The sequence below is a fragment of the Aquarana catesbeiana genome, linkage group LG04 (assembly GCF_042186555.1).
Source record: "Aquarana catesbeiana isolate 2022-GZ linkage group LG04, ASM4218655v1, whole genome shotgun sequence".
Lineage (NCBI taxonomy): Eukaryota > Metazoa > Chordata > Amphibia > Anura > Ranidae > Aquarana > Aquarana catesbeiana.
This window is the reverse complement of record NC_133327.1, coordinates 523,558,641-523,578,446: the sequence shown is the minus strand read 5'-3', so window position 1 is coordinate 523,578,446 and position 19,806 is coordinate 523,558,641. Positions and strand designations below refer to the sequence as shown.

The window sequence follows — 19,806 nt, the reverse complement described above, 5'->3', positions numbered from 1 at the left end:
TCCAAGCAAGAAAATACTCCAGGAAAACCGACAGGGAGCAGAAAGAACACATGTTGCTAAAGTGATACTTTTCAAAATGAAAATAGAATAATACCTTTAAAATGCATTTATAACATTTTTTTTTAAGTTCATGCACACAGGGATTTTACAGGCATTTTGATGCCTGGCGCATTTTTCCCAGCGCTTTTCTGCTTTCACATTTGGAAAATATGTCTGAAATAAGCATTGACCCTTACAAGAGTATGGCTGCATACAGTACTTGTATGGAAGGCTGTACACAGCATGTGCGGCTACCTGGGCACGGGAAAGTGCCGGGAAATTATGATAGGCATATAAAATTCCTGTAAAATCCCTGTGTGCATGAATCCTATAACTTTTGTATATTATATGGCAAGGTGAAGAGACATCTGCTGTTTTTCTTTTATGTTCTATGTGCCATCAGGGAGATTTCACTTTACTTTCTGGCCAAGAGACACAACAGGATAAGATGGGTAATAACTTCTTAGACAGCAGTCATCAGAACAGGTGCCTTTAGCAGAAGATTCCCCAATCACCTCCTATCTCAATAACAACTGTAAAATATTAATTTCCTATAACTTTCTATATCCATGCCACCAGTACAAACACAAATGGCTAGACTTTCCAGACAGCCATAACGCAGCCATTCTATCAGGAGGTGAGCTTTAATTTGGATAACAGAAAGGCATGTGGTTGTAGTGTATGCAGATTTTGCTAAGGAATTTGATACAGTGCCCCACAAACAATTAGTTAATAGTTTGTTAAGGTATTCAGGTTAAAAGTATTTTGGCATTGAAGACATGATATGTTCCTGGATAGAAAACAGGTTGCAGGAGCGTGTCCAGAGAGTGGTGAAAAATGGCATATTTTCTGAATAATCTGGAGTTGTGAGCAGAGTGCCCCAGCGCTTTGTCCTGGGACCAGTTTTGTTTACCTTGTTCATAAATGGTATACAGGTTGGAATAAATAGTTCAATCTCAGTGTTTGCTAACGATACAAAACTAAGTAGGGCAATAACTTCACAGCAGGATATAGCAACGTTACAAGAAGACCTAGTGGTGGACAGCAATATGGGAGATGATGTTCAATGTAGGAAAATGTAAACGAATGCTTTTGGGAGATACAAATATGCACACACATCTGCAAAGGGGAAGCACATTTTTGTGCATTGTGGGAAAGTGCACAATTTTGCACATGTTCCTGCAACGCTCTGGTGAGAATTAAGCCAAGTACCTGCACTTTATACCTGTCAGCTTTAGGTATTTTTTGGTAACTCCAGAAAATCACTTTAACATATGCGACTTAGGTTCATTATGGGTCTTTAACATCAACAGTTCTTACCGTGTTTGTTATAAACTCGTGAGGACGCTTCCAGCAATGAACTTTTAAATTAGCCGTCAATTCAATCTTTCCTTCAGGATCATCAAAGAAATGCTGAAAAAAAGGGTATAATTACTGTGCGGGAAATATGTATATATTTTTTTAGACAAAGAATATGCTCTGCACTAGGGCATATCACAGCACAGGGTCTTAATTTATACAGACTTACAATACTTGCATAAGCAAAATCATTATATTCTGTTTTCATTTAATCTTTCCTTATGCTGAAGTTTCAGATTATATTACTGTATATTTTTAGCAGCTTAAAAGATTTATCATGCTGTATCAGTGGTGTAGCAGAAGAAGCTTGCACAGCTACCTAGGAAGATATTAAAGCCTAAACCATATATTTAAAACTAATTTATGTGTTTCCTAATAGTTACTGTCTTTAAATATCTACTCTCACAAATAATTTAAATGCAGATTTCATAATTTCATTTATTGTTCAACATTGAAGAAATGTGTTTTAAATGCAATAATTTTCTACTACCTCAGCGATCCTTAAACTGTAGCATGGAAACCACATGTGGCTCAAAGCCAGAGACATATCCCTAATTTTTTAGTGTGCATAGTGCACATGGGTGCAAAGGGGGATGGGGCCCACTGTGCACTCCATACACACACTGGGGATTCAATTTAGGAAGAGTCACTTTGAGCTGAAGCCCCGCCTGTCACTTGAGACTGTAGTTCTCAAAGGTAATCTGATCTGTGATGACAGGATTTGTGAATGACATCCACTGAAGCCCAGGAATGAAGCCAACAAAAATTAGGTTTGGAGAGTGGAAGCAGTGGGGAGATGCTGAGATCTAACGGAGGTTAGTGTGCAGGTGGCTGTACTGTTGTGTTACATTTGAAATAGACTTCCTGTACACTACGACTTTGTTTGAAAGGATATGCTGATATAAAGGGACAGTACTACAGTATGTCCCAGCCGGCAGAACAATTCCACCAGGTCTGGGTCAAGGTCAACTTCAAAGGGTAAGTTCTATACCTTGAAGAGCTGGAAAAGCAATTTAGAATCTTACTTACATAAAAGGAGTCTACAGTTTACAGGAGTTTGATTATTTCATCATTTAAAGTTATCCTAATGCCGCGTACACACGACCGGACTTTACGGCATACTTGGTCCTGTGGACTGGAGTCCGTCGGACAATTTCGATCGTGTGGGCTCCAGCTGACTTTTTTTCCCCAAAAGTTCGACGGACCTAGAAATGAAACATGTTTCAAATCTTTTCGACGGACTTGAGTCCGGTCGAAAAGTCAGCTCGTCTGTATGCTAGTCCGACGGACAAAAACCGACGCTAGGGCAGCTATTGGCTACTGGCTATGAACTTCCTTGTTTTAGTCCAGTCGTACGTCATCACATACGAATCCGTCGGACTTTAGTTGATCGTGTGTAGGCAAGTCCATTCATTCGTAAAGTCCGTCGCAAAGTCCGTCGAAAAGTCCGCCGGACAAAGTCTGCCGTAAAGTCTGGTCGTGTGTACGCGACATTAGATTTCATGGCTGAAAAGGCCGTAAAAACAAGTTACCTCAGTAAGAGGCTTTGGTCTCTATAGCATTTGAAAGGAAATTTTTATTTGGCAGGCCACTAGAGTTTCTGTGGGAAAATACAGTCTCACTCCATAAGACAGAAATCATCAGCAGCACCCAATTCATTAAAAAAAGAGGCCCAGAAACAAGGAAGTTAAATCTTGGTCTATAGATCAAGCCGATAGGATTTCAGATCTCCCGAGAAGGTGTGCCCCTTCTGACTGCTCCAAAGGAAGGAAGATTATCTCTTTTTAGCAGCAGTCTGGGCAGACAAGGGGACAAATGCCTAGATTCCAAGAATGATTCCTAAGCAGCTACAAAATATTTTTTTTTTCAAAAGGCTTTTTCTACCTATCTTTGCAAAAAACAAAATAGAGCCTTCCTGTGTAAATCTGTGCAGAGAGGCTTTATTGCTGGATCAGGAGAGTTACTGGCCAGCAATCCCCTGTGTGGGGAACTGTTCTGTTTTGAACCTTTACTTTAGTTTATTTAATTAAAGTGGACTGGCAAGCCTTAAAACCACAGTTCAAACTGGCTTGAACTCGCTATAAACATTTTTACCACTGAGCTGATAATCCCCCCATATCACAAGTGATGCTCGGATGCGGGCAAAGAAAGCGCTGGAACCACCTGGATCTTCGCACAGTGAGCACCTGTCATGAATGGTTTGTGCCTTGTGTATAGAAGCCAGAAAACACACACTGCATGCAGCAGGTGGTGTACCTGTGAAAGGAAAAAGCTCAGTGTCTGTGATTGAGAGGATGTCCCCACCTGTGATGGCCTAATAGCCAGACCAGAGAGCCCACTAGAGTTTGAAGTTTCCATGGACTGGTGCATGCGGCATCTGGCTGCAAAAACCCTGTCTGAAAAGGATATGCTGGGTGTTGTCCTTCGCAACATGGTTACAGATGAGCCACAGTATGGGATAGGAACTGGCATGAGAGGCCTGGATGAGGCAAGGAGGCCTGGGTATTACCTCTGATGCGGTGAGTGGGGCCATTTTCCCTAGTGACAGTGTCAGGTGCGACAGAGATGTCCCTGGAAACCTCCTAGGTGCCCCCAGTGTCAGAGCTTGAGGTTTCCCAGGACAATTGGTGAGCTGCCCTAATAGACAAGAGTATCCCTTTAAAGAGGAAAGGTTGTGTGATAAGCAGGTCACAGGCTTCAGTTTGCATTGGGTAAGAGCAACCCGCTAAAGATAATGGTACTGGGGTTGATTTACTAAAACTGCAAAATCTGGTGCAGCTCCCATGTCTCCCATAGCAACCATAGGCAAAGCAGCAATGATGTCCCTGAAAATCTCACGAGAACTCGATGTGTTTGAGCCAGAGGTTGTCCAGGACAGCTTTGATGCTGCTCTGGTGGAACAAGGTGGATCTGCACCATACACTGATAGTGTGTGGTTGCAGTCCATTAACACTAAGTTTCAACCTGTTTATAAGGCATCAGTTCTGCCTGCCAAAGCTGAAAGTACAAAAGGTGAAGTATCACCAGAGCAAGCTGGTAAAAAAGCACTGCACCCTGCCTTGACTGAAAATGTATTATTTCTGTTTTATGAGTGTATAAGTGACAGGTGCAATATACCTGCTGTTGAGACCCATGATCTGTCTGTGTCTTATTGGACAGATGATGCGGTGCTGCAGAGCACCAATGACTGGACCACAATGGACTGGGATAGTTGGCACAAAAGATTGTTAGCAATACTGGACAAAGAGTCTATGTGTAACAGTGGGGTGGACATTACTGCTATTGCGCCAAATGGAGGGACTGCAGAACTGGCAGTAGCTGAGGGCATATTGGCTGTTGCATAGGTTAATCCTCTCCAGATGGAAGGACTGCAAAATGGCGAGTGTGTGGCAGGCGTTGAATGGCTCACTGATGGTGAACCAAAGAGGATGAGAGTGGGACATGCACCTGGCAGCGCTCTGGAAGAGCACCAGGCTGTGGTGTAGGCTACCTCGAGAGGGGAGGAGGTCCCTTTAAACGTCTCGCCTCCACATCCGTAATAAGGAAAAAGTACCTAAGAAAGTTTGGGATATAGACCCGGGGTGTTTTTATGTGGTGGATGTACTGCTTGAAATACTAGGATTCTTAAAGGCACAGCCATTGCATACCTGGGTGTCTCCTCGGCCGGATGAGCTGGTACTATGGAGTACCACTAGGAGAAGCAGGGTTTTACAGACTGTGCTAGTTGCTATGGATCAGCATGGAACTGTTTGATACAGTGCTTATTAACAGGTTGGAAAGTTGTGACACAATTCCCCGCTTTTGGATACTGGTATGGATTTTAAGGGGAACCCCAAGCCAAAATGTATAAAAAACTGACGTAGGGTCCCCCCAAAAAACCATACCAGACCCTTATCCGAGCATGCAGCCTGGAGGTCAGGATGGGGGGGACAAGCAAGCGCCCCCCCCCCCCCCCTGAACCGTACCAGGCCACATGCCCTCAACATTGGGAGGTCCCCCCCAAAGCACCTTGTCCCCATGTTGATGCTTGGCCTTCAAGGCAGCAGGAATCTTCTAGGTCCACCTGGTTTCCCAGTCTCGTGGGTCATTCATGTGACTTCCCTGTTTCAGCTTCCTCGTCTGTTCTCTTGTATGAGACGGTGTACTTTTTTAGATATGTTCATGTATTTATAGTACCTTTTTTCCTAACACATGTGTTTTTTAACGTTAATCAAATAAATTATATGTTTTTACTAAAATACGAGACCATTCCTCTTTTCTATTTGGAATCATAGTGGCAACCTTCAAAGACTGGTTTCTCATTTTAACCATGCCCATGTGGCATTGGCTATTAGGCATTCGCCTATTGTCAGCATATGCTGCTGATTAAGATGTAAGCTTAGCGCTTTTTATTTTCACAGTATATAGCTAGTTGCTAAACAAGGGACTGGGAAGTCGCCCCCACATCCTTAACAACCGATGAGTCATCAGCTGTCAGTGCGGTTACCCCAAAGCACCCTCCCCATGTTGAGGGCACGTGGTCTGGCACGGTCCGGGGGGGGGGCGCTCGCCCGTCCCTCCCTATCCTGACCTTCAGGCTGCATGCTCGGATAAGGGTCTGGTATGGATTTTGGGGGGGACCCTACGTCAATTTTTTATACATTTTGGCGTGGGGGTTCCCCTTAAAATCCATACCAGTATCCAGTATGCTTAAGTACAGTTTTTGAAAATATAGTAAATTACCTTAAAACAATATAATAATTATTTGTATATTACTTATGGTAATTAAACCCTTGTCACCCAGGCCAATTCTGACACTTCTCTCCTACATGTACGATAATAATCATCATTTTTTTGCTAGAAAATTACTCAGAACCCCCAAACATTATATATATTGCTCTAGCAGACACCCTAGGGAATATTTTTCAAACGCTTTTTTTTAGGAAAAAAACTGTTTCATGAATATAAAAAAAAAAAAAAAAAAAAAAAAAAACCACTAAAGATAACCTGATTTTTTTGTATAATGTGAAAAATAATCTTACGCAAAGTAAACAGATACCTAACATGTCATGCTTTAAAACTGCGCACACTCGTGGAATGGCGCCAAACGTCAGTACATAAAAATCTCCATAGGCGACGCTTTAAAATCTTTTACAGATTACATGTTTAGAGTTACAGAGGAGGTCTAGTGGTAGAATTATTGCTCTAGCTTTAATGATCTTGGCGTATGTAACCTGTGTGTATCTGGCTCTGATACTAGCCAGTGCCTCACCAGCCACTGACCTTACCGTACGTCCCTGCGCTATAGTGAATTCCGTTTTGGCGCTAATTACCACTACTCCCACTGCATCAATCACAAGACTTCAAGAAATGGAAGGGCCCAGAATGGACAGTGCATAGGCAGAGATCGTGTCCGACACCCACAATGTGGTATGGGTTACGGTAACCGGAGACACTGTGAAAGCGAATACTGATGGTATTGGTAACCATAACAGGGAAGAGTGTGATCTGTTATTGAATGTTATGTTGAATGATGATTTGGTTGCGAAGGTAGCTGCAAAAAAGTTGGTGAACCTAAAAGAACAATGATGGTGTCTGAATGAGTGAGTTGGACAGAAGTGTCAGGGAAGTCAGAGTTTCCCTAGAAACTAAGGATAAGCCCAAAAACTCCAAGAGAAGAGAGAGAAGGCTTATTACAAAGACCAGTGCGACACCATTTATATTTAGGGAAGGGTGTGTCTGAAAATACACCCCAGAAAAACGTTGGGCCTACGTGGCTGACAGCTGGCACAGAGATGTCGCAATCAAGAGTATGGGCTCATGTGTTTCACCCTCCAGATCAAAACAAAGGGTGGGTATGTGACAATGAAAAGGGAAGTAGCTATGATAAAGAGTTTGCACACATGCAGAGTGATTAATAGAGAAATTCTGAATGGAGAAGGTGATTTTTCAACTTTCTCTGGGTTTTGGCATTCCTGAATTGGGTTTCAGAGTTTGGAGATTTCAAGGTGTTTTGAGAGGGAAGAAATTTCCAAACCAGTGTCCAGGTCTTGCAGGAGACTGGCAGGCTGGGAGTGCGCGTGTACACAGCCCCTATAAGTATGCAATGGGTATGCAATGGGACATGGGTATGGTTCAGGGATCCTGTTAGGAGACAGGAATGCTCTGCTCAAGAGACAGCACTCCATGTTGAAGGAGAGTTTCCTTGGCCATAGGACTGAGGGAGTCAAAATGGCTAGGCAAGTCTGGAGGACTGGGAGAGCTGAGATGATTAGGTGAATTTAGGGGACAGGGGGAATCTTGAGGTCTCAGAGGAGTGAGAGAGTGTGGGGTGCCAGGATAGCTCCTACTGAGAGGCCACAGGGTGGGCCCATGAAGCAGGGTGCTGAAGTTACATTGTAAAAGACTGAGAGAATAGTCAGGTTGCCTAGAGGTGCATTAGATAGTGTGACAAACAGCCCCTGTCAGTTATTGATGGAGTGTTGGCACTGCAGTGAATGGGGTCTCATTGTTTTCTCAGCCAGGCCTAGTTGCAGATCCAGACATGCCAAACTCTATGGTACAAATAAGGGGGGGAAAGTGTGCATGACCTCCTGGATTCTGGAAGCCTGGTTACTCTGGTTAATACCCAGCTTGTGGACCCTAAACAGTTGACCCAGCATCAGGTAGGAGTGGTATGTGTTCACAGTAACTGTAAAAAGTACCCCACAGTGCTAGTAACCTTTGAAACCAGCTCAGGGTCAGTTTGCCATTAAGTGGCTGTGTCCCCTATCCTGTTGCACAGTGTAATACTGGGGAGAGACTTTCCACTGTTACAGGAACTCTGCAGTAGGAAGGACAAGAGTCCCAAGCCTGAACTCTCTATTGGAACTGCTGCGGGGAACCCCAACCCCTTTGAACCAAAGGTTGATGGACATGCTATAGGGATGACCCCTGATGAAAAAATAGATTTCCCCCCTAGCAGTCTGTTGTCATCTGGCATATGAAAAGACCAAGGAATGTATTTCACAGCATTTATTTTGGACCAGGATACTTGTCAATGTAAAAAACTGTTGTGAGTCTTGCCCTGAGTGTCAATAGTCAGCCCCTATGCCCCATTACTGTAGCCAGTAGTGCCATTGCCGGTGATCAAAGTCCCTTTTGACTGAATTGACATGACACCCACTATCCTGAGGCTGTTCTCTTAAGAAACACTTCTTCTAAGACAATTCACCGTTCACAGTTCCACATATTTACCCATACTGGGATCCCAAAAAAGGTTCTAACCGACCAAGAGACTCTCTTTATATCAAAAGTAATGAAAGAGTTGTGCAAATTGTTCACTATTAAGCACTTGCATACTTCGGTTTACCACCCTCAGACAGATGTTTTCGTAGAACGGTTTAACAAAACCTTCAAGAGTATGCTAAAGAAGGTGGTGGATAAAGGTGGGAGAGACTGGGATTGTCTACTACCATTTCTGTTGTTTGCCATTAGAAAGGTCCCACAATCGTCCTCGGGGTTCTCACCCTTTGAGCTTTTGTATGGGAGGCATTCCTGAATGTTGCTAGATATTGCCAAAGAGACCTGGGAGACTGAGACTACTCCCTACCGAAGTGTCATAGAACATATCAGCCATGCAGGACAGAGTTAGCTCAGTGATGCCCCTTGTCCGAGAACACATGCGGCAAGCCCAGGAAGTTCAGAGTCAGGTGTACAATAAATCAGCAAAGGTTCGAACTTTCCACCCAGGGGATTGTGTACTTGTTTTAGTCCCCACAGTGGAAAATAAGTTCCTTGCTAAGTGGCAAGGACCCTATGAAATACTGGAAAAGGATGGGGAAGTAAACTATAAGGTGTACCAGCCAGACAGGTGGAAGAAAGAGCAGATCTATCATGTAAATTTAATTAAAGCATGGAAAGATAGGGAAGCTCTCCTAGCCCTGGGTGACCAGCCACTGAAGAATTAGGAAAGCATAAGTGAGGTCCAGATACCTGAGTCTATGTCAGTGTAACAGCAGGAGGTGAGAGAGTTTCTACAGTGTAATAAAAATTTCTTCTTAGGGTTGCCAGGCTGCACAAATGTAATTAAACATGACATTGTCACTGACCCCAAGGTTCAGATGCGGCTTAAGCCATAACATATTCCAGAGGCCATAGCTGAAAAAGCAGAGAGGACGTTAGACCTCGGGGTGATATAAAATTCCAAAAGTGAATCGTGTAGTCCTATAGTTTTGGTCCCCAAACCAGAGGGGTCCCTAGGATTTTGCAACGACTTCTGAACGAAGTGTCAAGGTTTGAGACCTACTTGTCAGGGCTGGGCTCATTCCTTCCCTCTGAGCTGGCCGCTCAGCTGTTGGCTAATTGCCAGCTCCTTTTTCTCCACAGTGACTCAGCTGATGATCTGCTCGTCAGTCCTGCCTACTTAAAGCCGTCCACCTCACTTCATCTCTCTCTCTCTTCATCTCACTTCACCTTTGGTCACATCTCAGACTTTCTCCTGCATTCCTGTTGAAGACTTGCTCGGTTGACGTCCCTTCTGGCTCCTGATCCTGCTTGCTGTACTACTACGTTGATCTCTGGCTCTCTGACATTGGCATTGGCTGACTACCCGATCTGGTTACTGAACTCTGGCTATGTATTGACTACGCTTACTCTGTTTACCTTTTTACTATTGTTAAACAAGTGTGATTAACTGTACTTCTGTCTTGGTCTGATCTATGGTTTCTGACACTACCCCATGGGCCCCGCCAGGTATATAAGCATCCTTGATCCAACTAGAGGGTATTGGCACGTTCCCCTGACAGCGGAAGCAAAAGCTTTTGCAACTCCAGAGAGCTTGTGGCAGTATGTCCAGATGCCCTTTGGGTTAAATGGAGCTCCCGCTACATTTCAGCGGATGATGGTTGACATTCTTAGCCCACATCAACACTATTCAGCAGGCTACCTAGGTGATGTGGTTATTTGAAGCACAGATTGGGAAAAAGTCCTGACTATTGGACACAATGCATATAGGAGGTGGAGTCCTGTACATAATGTCACCCCACGGCCATCTCTGCATTAAGCTGTTTGCCAGTGATTGTCATACACAATCGATACACGGCTAGCACTGCCTATAGTGCTCCAGTTGTAAGTGTAATATTTTACCTTTTACATTAAAATGAGAGCACTAGGGTTTGTGTGCTCTTTTTGTACCTACATGTAACTATTCATCGCTATTGTACAGTGCCTTGAAGAAGTGTTCATACCCCTTGAAATTTTCCACATTATGTCATGTTACAACCAAAAACGTAAATGTATTTTATTGGGATTTTATGTGATGAACCAACACAAAGTGGCACATAATTGTGAAGTGGAAGGAAAATGATAAATGGTTTTCAAATTTTTTTACAAATAAATATGTGAAAAGTGTGGCGTGCATTTGTATTCAGCCCCCCTGAGTCAATACTTTGTAGAGCCACCTGCAAAGACAGCTGCAAGTCTTTTTGGGGATGTCTCTAAAAGCTTTGCACATCTAGAGAGTGACATTTTTGCCCAATCTTCTTTGAAAAATAGCTCAAGCTCTGTCAGATTGGATGGAGAGCATCTGCGAACAGCAATTTTCAAGTCTTGCCACAGATTCTCAATTGGATTTAGGTCTGGACTTTGACTGGGCCATTCTAACACAGCAATATGCTTTGATCTAAACCATTCCAATGTAGCTCTGACTGTATGTTTAGGGTCGTTGTCCTGCTGGAAGGTGAGCCTCCGCCTCAGTCTCAAGTCTTTTGCAGACTAACAGGTTTTCTTCTAAGATTGCCCTCTATTTGGCTCCATCCATCTTCCCATCAACTCTAACCAGCTTCCCTGTCCCTGCTGAAGAAAAATATCGCTACAACATGATGCTGCCATCACCATGTTTCACGGTGGGTATGGTGTGTTCAGGATTATGTGCGCTGTTAGTTTTCCGCCACACATAGCATTTTGCTTTTAGGCCAAAAAGTAAAATTTTGGTCTCAACTGACCAGAGCACCTTCTTCCACATCTTTGCTGTGTCCCCCACATGGCTTCTCGCAAACTGCAAATGGGACTTCTTATGGCTTTCTTTCAACAATGACTTTCTTCTTGCCACTCTTCCATAAAGGCCAGATTTGTGGAGTGCATGACTAATAGTTGTCCTGTGGACAGATTCTCCCACCTGAGCTGTGGATCTCTGCAGCTCCTCCAGAGTTACCATGGGCCTCTTGGCTGTTTCTCTGATTAATGTTCTCCTTGCCTGGCCTGTCAGTTTAGGTGGACAGCCATTTCTTGGTAGGTTTGCAGTTGTGCCATACTCTTTCCATTTTTGGATGATAGATTGAACAGTGCTCCGTGAGATGTTCAAAGCCTGGGATATTTTTTTTATAACCTAACCCTGCTCTAAACTTCTCCACAATGTTATTCCTGACCTTTCTGGTGTGTTCCTTGGCCTTTGTGATGCTGTTTGTTCACTAAGGTTCTCTAACAAACCTCTGAACACAGAACAGCTGTATTTATATGGAGATTAAATTACACACAGGTGGACTCTATTTACTAATTAGGTGACTTCTGAAGGCAATTGGTTCCACTAGATTTTAGTTAGGGGTATCAGAGTAACGGGAGGGTGAATACAAATGCACGTCACACTTTTCACATATTTATTTGTAAAAACTTTTGAAAACCATTTATCATTTTCCTTCCATTTCCATTTATCATTTTCCTTCCACTTCACAATTATGTGCCACTTTGCGTTGGTCTATCACATAAAATCCCAATAAAATACATTTATGTTTTTGAAAGAAGCATGACAAAATGCATGACAAAATGTGGAAAATTTTAAGGGGTGTGAATACTTTTTCATGGCAGTGTATATATATCAAATATTTTTGCATGAATTATAGAAGTATATACATTTTTTTTCATTTTTTTTGAACAGTTAAAATTGAGTGATATTGAGGATATCACACTTTGTTTATATATATCCTAGGTTGCTAGTTTATGGCACTTGTAATATAGATCCAGTGCAAATTGAGTTATTTTGTTGAAGAGTTGCGCTACACCAATCTGATTATAGGTAAGATTGGTAAAGTCACTTACCCAAAGTCCAGGCTGTCATAAATTCCATTAGAAAGGCCAGCTTAACAGCAAACCCAAAGAAGTATGCCATAGGGTTAGAAGAGGCCCGGTATCTGGTATACACCATTGGGCAGGGCCTAATTAAACCCCTTGTCCATAAGGTAGAAGCCATTAGAGACTAGCCTGCTCCTGCCACCAAGAAAAAAGTTAGAACCTTCCTAGGCATTTTTGGGTATTATCAGAGATTCAGGCTCTGTAGCAATTAAGTGGAATCCCAAGGCTGAAGCAGCTTTCCAAAGTCTGAAGGAGGCCCTGTGTAAACAGGCTGTAGCCCCAGACTTCAGCGAAGAATTTGTAGTCCAGACTGATGCCTCGAGTATAGGTCTGGGGGCTGTCTTGTCCCAAGTGGTAGCTCCCCCACACACAGCTATTCACTGGGTAATTCAGTGTGCTGTTGCTTCTCCTCCCCAGCTCTTATGCAGCTGAGAACAGAGGGAATGTGATCACTTACAAAGAATTGAAAAAAAGGTATTTATAATGTTTTTTTTTGTATATCTATACACAAATGTTTTGCCTTTCATTTCAATTTTAAACTGAGTGGGCTGTTTTACAAGGTGATCAATCACCTTAAAGTGTTACTAAATCCACAAAAGTAAAATCAGTCTGTATATGCAGTAAAGCATGCTTGTTATACTCACTGTGGAACCTAAGGGTTTATCCTTTGCATTGTGTATAAAGGCTGTTTGATCCTGTCTTCTCTGATCCTCCCCTTCTTTCACTGTTTCCAAAAAATAACCTGATAGTTACAGAGCCAGGGGATGGGCTGCACATGCTCATTTTGGTGTGTATTGCTAGAGAGTTTTTTTTCTTTCTTGGGAGAGTGCATGTGATCAGCACAGGGCCAATGGGCACTGTCCAGACATGTTTGAACAGAGGATCAGGGGAGAATGAAAACTCCTCCTACAAGTTTTACTAGGAACTGATAGAAGTCACAGGGCTGCTATATACTGCTGATGAGAAAAGGTATTTAGCAGTTTATATTTACTAAAATGATTGCATTTCCATGTTCTGTGTACTGTGGGGGACCAGATATAATGAATACAGGGTCCTGAGTGTAGTAACACTTTAATGTATAAAGAAAGGTACTGTAAATTAAGTGCATAATCTTAGTATACAGAGCTAAAGATGAATCAAAATGTGTCCAGTTCAACAAGGGTCAGCTGAATTTTGATCCACATGTGGACATCCCTGTTCAACAGAAGTCAATCTTAAGATTGACTTTTGTTGAGCAGTAATGTTGGAAAGCTTTTTTCAATCAGTGACTGCAAGAGTCCTGTACAAGTGGGGGAATTTTCTTCAGCCACTTCACTTATTTGGATGGAGGAATACGTTTTTTTTTTTATTCAACTTGCTGGATGCACAAAAAAAAGAAGATCCATCTATGACCAGCTTTAGGGACAGGCTTTGCAGACCCCTTGAACTCTTTTTGCTACGATGATGTAATCGGTAGTTTAGAACCTATAATCATGAACCATGCATTATAGCTGAAAGTAATAATTTCTTACACTGTACTTACAAGTGCTGGACCTTTTCCACCTTTCTCCTTCTCTTTACTGGGTTTTCCTGTATCCCATTTCTCAGAGTTTATATCTGCTTCATTCCACTCTGGCCATATAGAAAGTCTTCCTTTTTTAAACTCGACGGATGCAGTCACTGTGCTAGCGACCACTGATGCCATGCTAGAAAGAATTAACAGCTTGATTAGCAATAAAGACATTTGCTCTATGCTGATAACATCTAAAGTCTAAAAGTATGCTATGAATAAACGATCATTTACAAAAATTTTTTATTACATTTGCTGATATAAAGGCACAGTAAGAACTTTTAATACCCCTAGAAAGTACAGTACTGTACCTACCATATATGCTTTTTTTTATTACAGGTATTTATATAGCACCAACAATTTACGTAGCACTTTACATATGTATTGTACATTCACATAAGTCCCTGCCCTAAAAAGAGCTTACAGTCTAAGGTCCCCGACTCAAAATCATACATACACATACTAGGGCCAATTTAGAGCCATTTAATTTATGTATAACTAAAGGCGACATTATTTTTTTAGTTTTGCATAGAGTGCAGAGGGATTAGAACGCTTGTCAGTTTTTATTGCTGTATGTGCCCCCATTAAGGACAGTCACCCTCTCTATTTGTCCTGTTTACCATTATCATTGAAAGTAAAAATAAAAGAAAATCCTAAATTTTGGGTTGTGTCCAGAAAAGTATTAGAGGAGAAATCTTGCAATGAGGACACTAGTTCTTGTGACCTGAGGGTCCCCAAGGAATTCCCTTAATTTGCTGGTTTCCTTTCACTTCTGTTTGGCAATAGGAAAGGAAGTGAAAGGGAAATCTTCCCAATGGTACACAGATGGTGAAAAAAAAATCTGACAGGGGTTATAACACTCCCTTGCTCTAGACATAATGGGGAAAAAAAAGTTTTGCCTATAGTTCTATTCTATTGCCAGATCAAAATCTCAAAACTTTGATACAGCACCAAAAATGTATCAAAGTTCCCACAAGAACTGTCTAAGTTTATTCTGCTTAAAACAATCAATCCAGTTCCCTGCCCTGAAAATTAAAATTTGAATCTAATTGGCTGCCGTGTGGTAATGCTGATCACAGATCTGTTATGTAACTTTGTCAAAATACCTCTATTTCCAAAGGTATTATCTGTACAAAACAAAGTCATAAAATGTATTAAATGATTTCAAATGGGTCAAACTAATATATTTCCTCTGAAATACACTTCACTATATCTTTTGAACCACTCACAGAATCACTCCCACAGTCATGTAATTTTACATTCAGCAAGACAACTGTCACTATATAATTATGTCATTAGTATGCCTGCAACATACAGCATGAAATTGGTTATTTAGACTTCACAGAGGTGCGGTTTTCTTTTTGGCAGAGCAGTTATTCTACACGACTACAATTAATAGTTGTACACAATCATTCTGAAAACAATAATTCTTGGGGAAAATTTGGGTTTTCAGATTTAAGAATGCTGCCTTGTCCTCCCATCTGTTGTAGGATATAACAGTGACTGACAGCATGACAGTCTCTCAATTTGGCATTCTTGACACCTTTGTATTTATTTTCATTTTCAAAATGGCATCCATGTTGTGATCCATATTAAATTGTGGAAAATGGAAAATCCTTGAAGGGTAGATAGAATTTTACTTACAAGCTTATATAATGAGATTAAAAAGTATACTATGTACATTTTACTGTGCTCTGCAACCACTGTTTAGCTGCTGTCCACATAAACCTTTATATATTCACAACCCAGGGTTTTCAACTATAAAAAATACCATATATAAGAAATCCTTACAACAAACTGAACCTACTGCCCACTTTTTTTTCTCTCCCCTGGACTCAGTTGTAAAATCTGTGATCTAAATACTATAGGTCTATTTGCAGATCCTCAAAATCTACTCTTTTAACACATCTTGCTTGAACTTTTGATTATATATTTTTTTTAAATGACATAGCAATCAAAGACATAAAATGATGGTTGTGATTTGAAGCAAGGAGATGAGACCAACAATGGGGCACCAATTCTCCCACTGACACCTACAATGGGGCACTATTCCTCTCAATGATACCAACAATGGGGCACTATTCCTTCCACTGATACCAACAACAGGGCAGTATTCCTCCCAATGATACCAACAATGGGGCACTATTCTTCCCAAGGATATCAGCAACAGGTCACTACCCCCCCCCCCCCCCCATGCCAAATATGGTGATGTCTACTCTCACCGATGTCAGGAAAATTTCCACTCCCACAGGCCACAGTTCAGCCCCTCTGAAGTTTGAAGGACAATGAACTGGCCCTTTGCTTAGAATGTTTGGGGACCCCTGGTCTAAAATAACAGACCCGCATTTTGTTGCATCCCTCAGGAAGGAAAGATGATGATCATGGCACTATTTAATGGCAGTCTCACGGCATATGGCAATTGGTGGTGACTTTAGGGGACTTGTATTACTGACCATTATGGTTATAAGGATGTGTACATGCGTGGTATGACTATGACGCTCCTATGCTCTGATTTCAGCAAAGGTTGGCAAATCTGTGTGCCATATTTTGACAACTGTTTTATAACACCTACTGTAATGTGGAATTTGCTAACTGTACACATTCAGCTGGGACAAATGTATCCTATTATAAATAGAGTGAATGTGGGCAATAAATGCCAGTGAGTTACAGAAGGACAAACTGCTCAAAACAATTTACTCACCAACTTTGCCAAAAAATACATTATAAGTAGACTAACCGCCTAAGAAAAAATCCCTCAAAATGTACTGTTATGCAGTTGTTCATGGGCTTTCATTGAGTTTCTTTTTCATTCTGTTTTACCTGCGTCCAGAGAATAGATAGCCTACAAATAATTGCCTTTAGGCTTATGCAAAGAATTCACTGCTTAATGAGCATTACGTCCAGCAAAGATTATTTATTTTTGGGTAGAATGTGATTATGGCAACTTGTGTGTGAACTGTATATGAGTTTTTTTTTAATTTTAGTAACTTCGGATAACCCTCTTTGATCACCATACAATTTGTCACAGATTGAAATTCATCAAAATCGACTTGAAAGTTGATATTGACTAGGTATGCTCTACCCCATATGATAGTTTTATTGGTTTCTCCGGCTCCAAGCACTGTATTATGGTAAGAAGTATGGTAAGTTGAGCGAAGTGATGTGAACAATAACTGAATATTTTATGGATTGGGCATCATGCAGGAAAACAGAAGCCACTGTTTGCCATCAGATGGTGCTTGCTATGCAGATGTGTGGCCAGTTAGTTTTCAAAGAACTTGCAATGGGAATTCCCTCAAGAAAAACTGTTACATTTTACAGCAGCATTTTGATAGCACTAACTCCACAGTTACATACCACAAACCATAAATATTAAATTAGACATTTCACTAGTCTCAACCAAAGTTCCTCTAGTCTCGACCACAGCATGCACATAGTAAGGCTTTAATAGAAACCGCTAGACATTCAGCTAGTCTCACCCAAAGCACCCACATGGAAGGCTTTGATAGAAAGCCATTTTCTAACTCGTGCCACATACTAGTTCCAGGGCAGTAAACAGGTTTAGCTTTACTGCTCCAGAACTAGTTTGTAGCACAAAATATGGCTGGGTGTTTTTGAATGTCAATGTCATAAACACAGTGTCCATGAGTTCCTCAATGCCCTATTGGCAATGGGCATCTTTGGTCAATATAAAGTGGCTCAAACCCTAAAGACGAAATAAAAGAAATGTATTTTGTCATTTGGTATCTGTAAGCATATCAAGTAATGTGACAGCATGTTGTCACCACAGATCAAAAATACTGTATGCTGTCATGGAGAGATAATATTATTATACACTATTTCCAAACTGCACAGACTGACAATGCTCATTAGAAATGCTTTTGGAGTTGGGTACATAAGAAGATGCTCCTTGTCAGACCTCATAAATGTCAATTATGCATTGCTTTTATGAAATATATATGTGAAATATATTACAGCTTGGCAGAAGTTCACTATTTCCAATTAAAGTGGTGCAGAGGTTTCAGACCTTTACCTGGTATTGTAATATGGCTATTAAAATTCAAGTGGCATATTTACAGGGACAATGTTTGTTAGCATCCACAAGTTAAAGAAAGCTACAAATAGACTAGGTTTTAGGTCAATCAATACATCTATGAGGAACTGCGATCCACATGACAGGACTAAGGATATGTGTTTACTGCAAAGTAGTAGGCTGTTTCATCACACATTGCAACCTTCAATAAAAGCAATAAAGCAGGAATAAAACAAGGACAACGATAATAAGATTAACAGCACTAAATATCACATTATTGTAGGCCACATCAATACAGAAGAACTCGTAACACAACTGGCTGAAAAAATAGATACAGAATACAGTATTAAATCATGATTATTATTATTATTATAATACATAGACTGTAATTGTATACTTTAGAAAAAAAACGGAGGTAACGAAGAGTGAAATGCTGTCAAGAGGATGCTATTGACAGCAAAGAGGTCAGTGAATATTTTACTGCCTATCACGTCTCCAACTTATCTTTTACTACTTTCATCAGCTCATTCCCCACAGTTACAACCTTTTGTACCACTTGCCCCACCCTATTAGATTGTAAGCTCTTCTGAGCAGGGTCCTCTTAATCCTCTTGTATTTTACTGTATAATAACTGTATTGTCTCCCTTTTTATATTGTAAAGCACTGCATAATCTGTTGGCTCTATATAAATAATAATAATAAATAATAATAAATATTCCCAAAAATATATGAAAAAAACTATTTTTTTCCTCAGTTTAAGCCGATATGTATTCTTCTACATATTTTTGGTAAAAAAAAAAAAATCGCAATAAGCATATATTGATTGGTTTGCACAAAAGTTATAGTGTCTACAAAATAGGGGATAGTTTTATGGCATTTTTATTCTTAATTTTTTTTTCATTAGTAATGGCGGCGATCTGCTATTTTTATCATGACTGCGACATTATGGCGGACACATCAGACACTTTTGACACTATTTTGGGACCATTGTCATTTATACAGTGATTAGTGCTCATAAAATGCACTGATTACTGAGTAAATGACACTGGCAGGGAAGGGGTTAAACACTAGGGGGCGATCAAGGGGTTAAGTGTGTCCTAGAGAGTGATTCTAACTGTGGGGGTTGGGAGGTGGGCTGCCTAGGACATGACTGAGATCACTGCTCCCGATGACAGGGAGCAGTAGATCCCTGTCATATAACTAGGCAGAACATAGGCATCTCCCTGTTCTGGGGCTCCGTGACACGATCACGGGACACCGGCGGATACACAATCCCACAAATACACAATTTCTTCATTTATAGAGAAGGGACAACTCAAAAACAGGAGAACAGTGATCAAGCTCCTGCAAGAATAATATAAATATATGCTTTTGGATCATCAATATTAATAACTGAAAATGCATATTGGCAGAAAGCTTTTAAATTATTACAAGGGAATGGGGTTGGTTACCTGTTCTCATGTATAATTGAAATGTTCCTAACATATACAGTCCTTTTTATTCCATTTGTAATAAAAACCTTTTTTTTTTGAAAAGCAAGTTTATTTTATTTACTGAATATGCTGTCCTAGATTGTAAGCTCTAACGAGTAGGGCTCTCCGATTCCCCCCTGTATTGAATTGTATTGTAATTGTACTGTCTGCCCTAATGTTAAGCGTTGCGTAAACTGTCATCGCTATATAAATCCTGTATAATAATAATAATAATAATAATAATAATAATACTGAATGCTGAAACAGAA

The 19,806-nt window shown here is 40.9% G+C and overlaps 1 protein-coding gene across 4 annotated transcripts in view; it reads right to left on the bottom strand.

Annotated features, from left to right (window-relative positions):
* The window catches only part of ADGB (androglobin), a 505,879-nt gene that overhangs the window by 449,736 nt on the left and 36,337 nt on the right, over positions 1–19,806 (bottom strand). For all 4 annotated transcript variants that reach the window (XM_073627819.1, XM_073627820.1, XM_073627821.1 and 1 more), the window contains exons 2-3: positions 14,006–14,168; positions 1,360–1,452 (exon numbers count right to left, since the gene is read on the bottom strand). In XM_073627819.1, the coding sequence (XP_073483920.1) occupies positions 1,360–1,452; positions 14,006–14,168 (256 nt within the window). The remainder of the gene's footprint in view (positions 1–1,359; positions 1,453–14,005; positions 14,169–19,806) is intronic.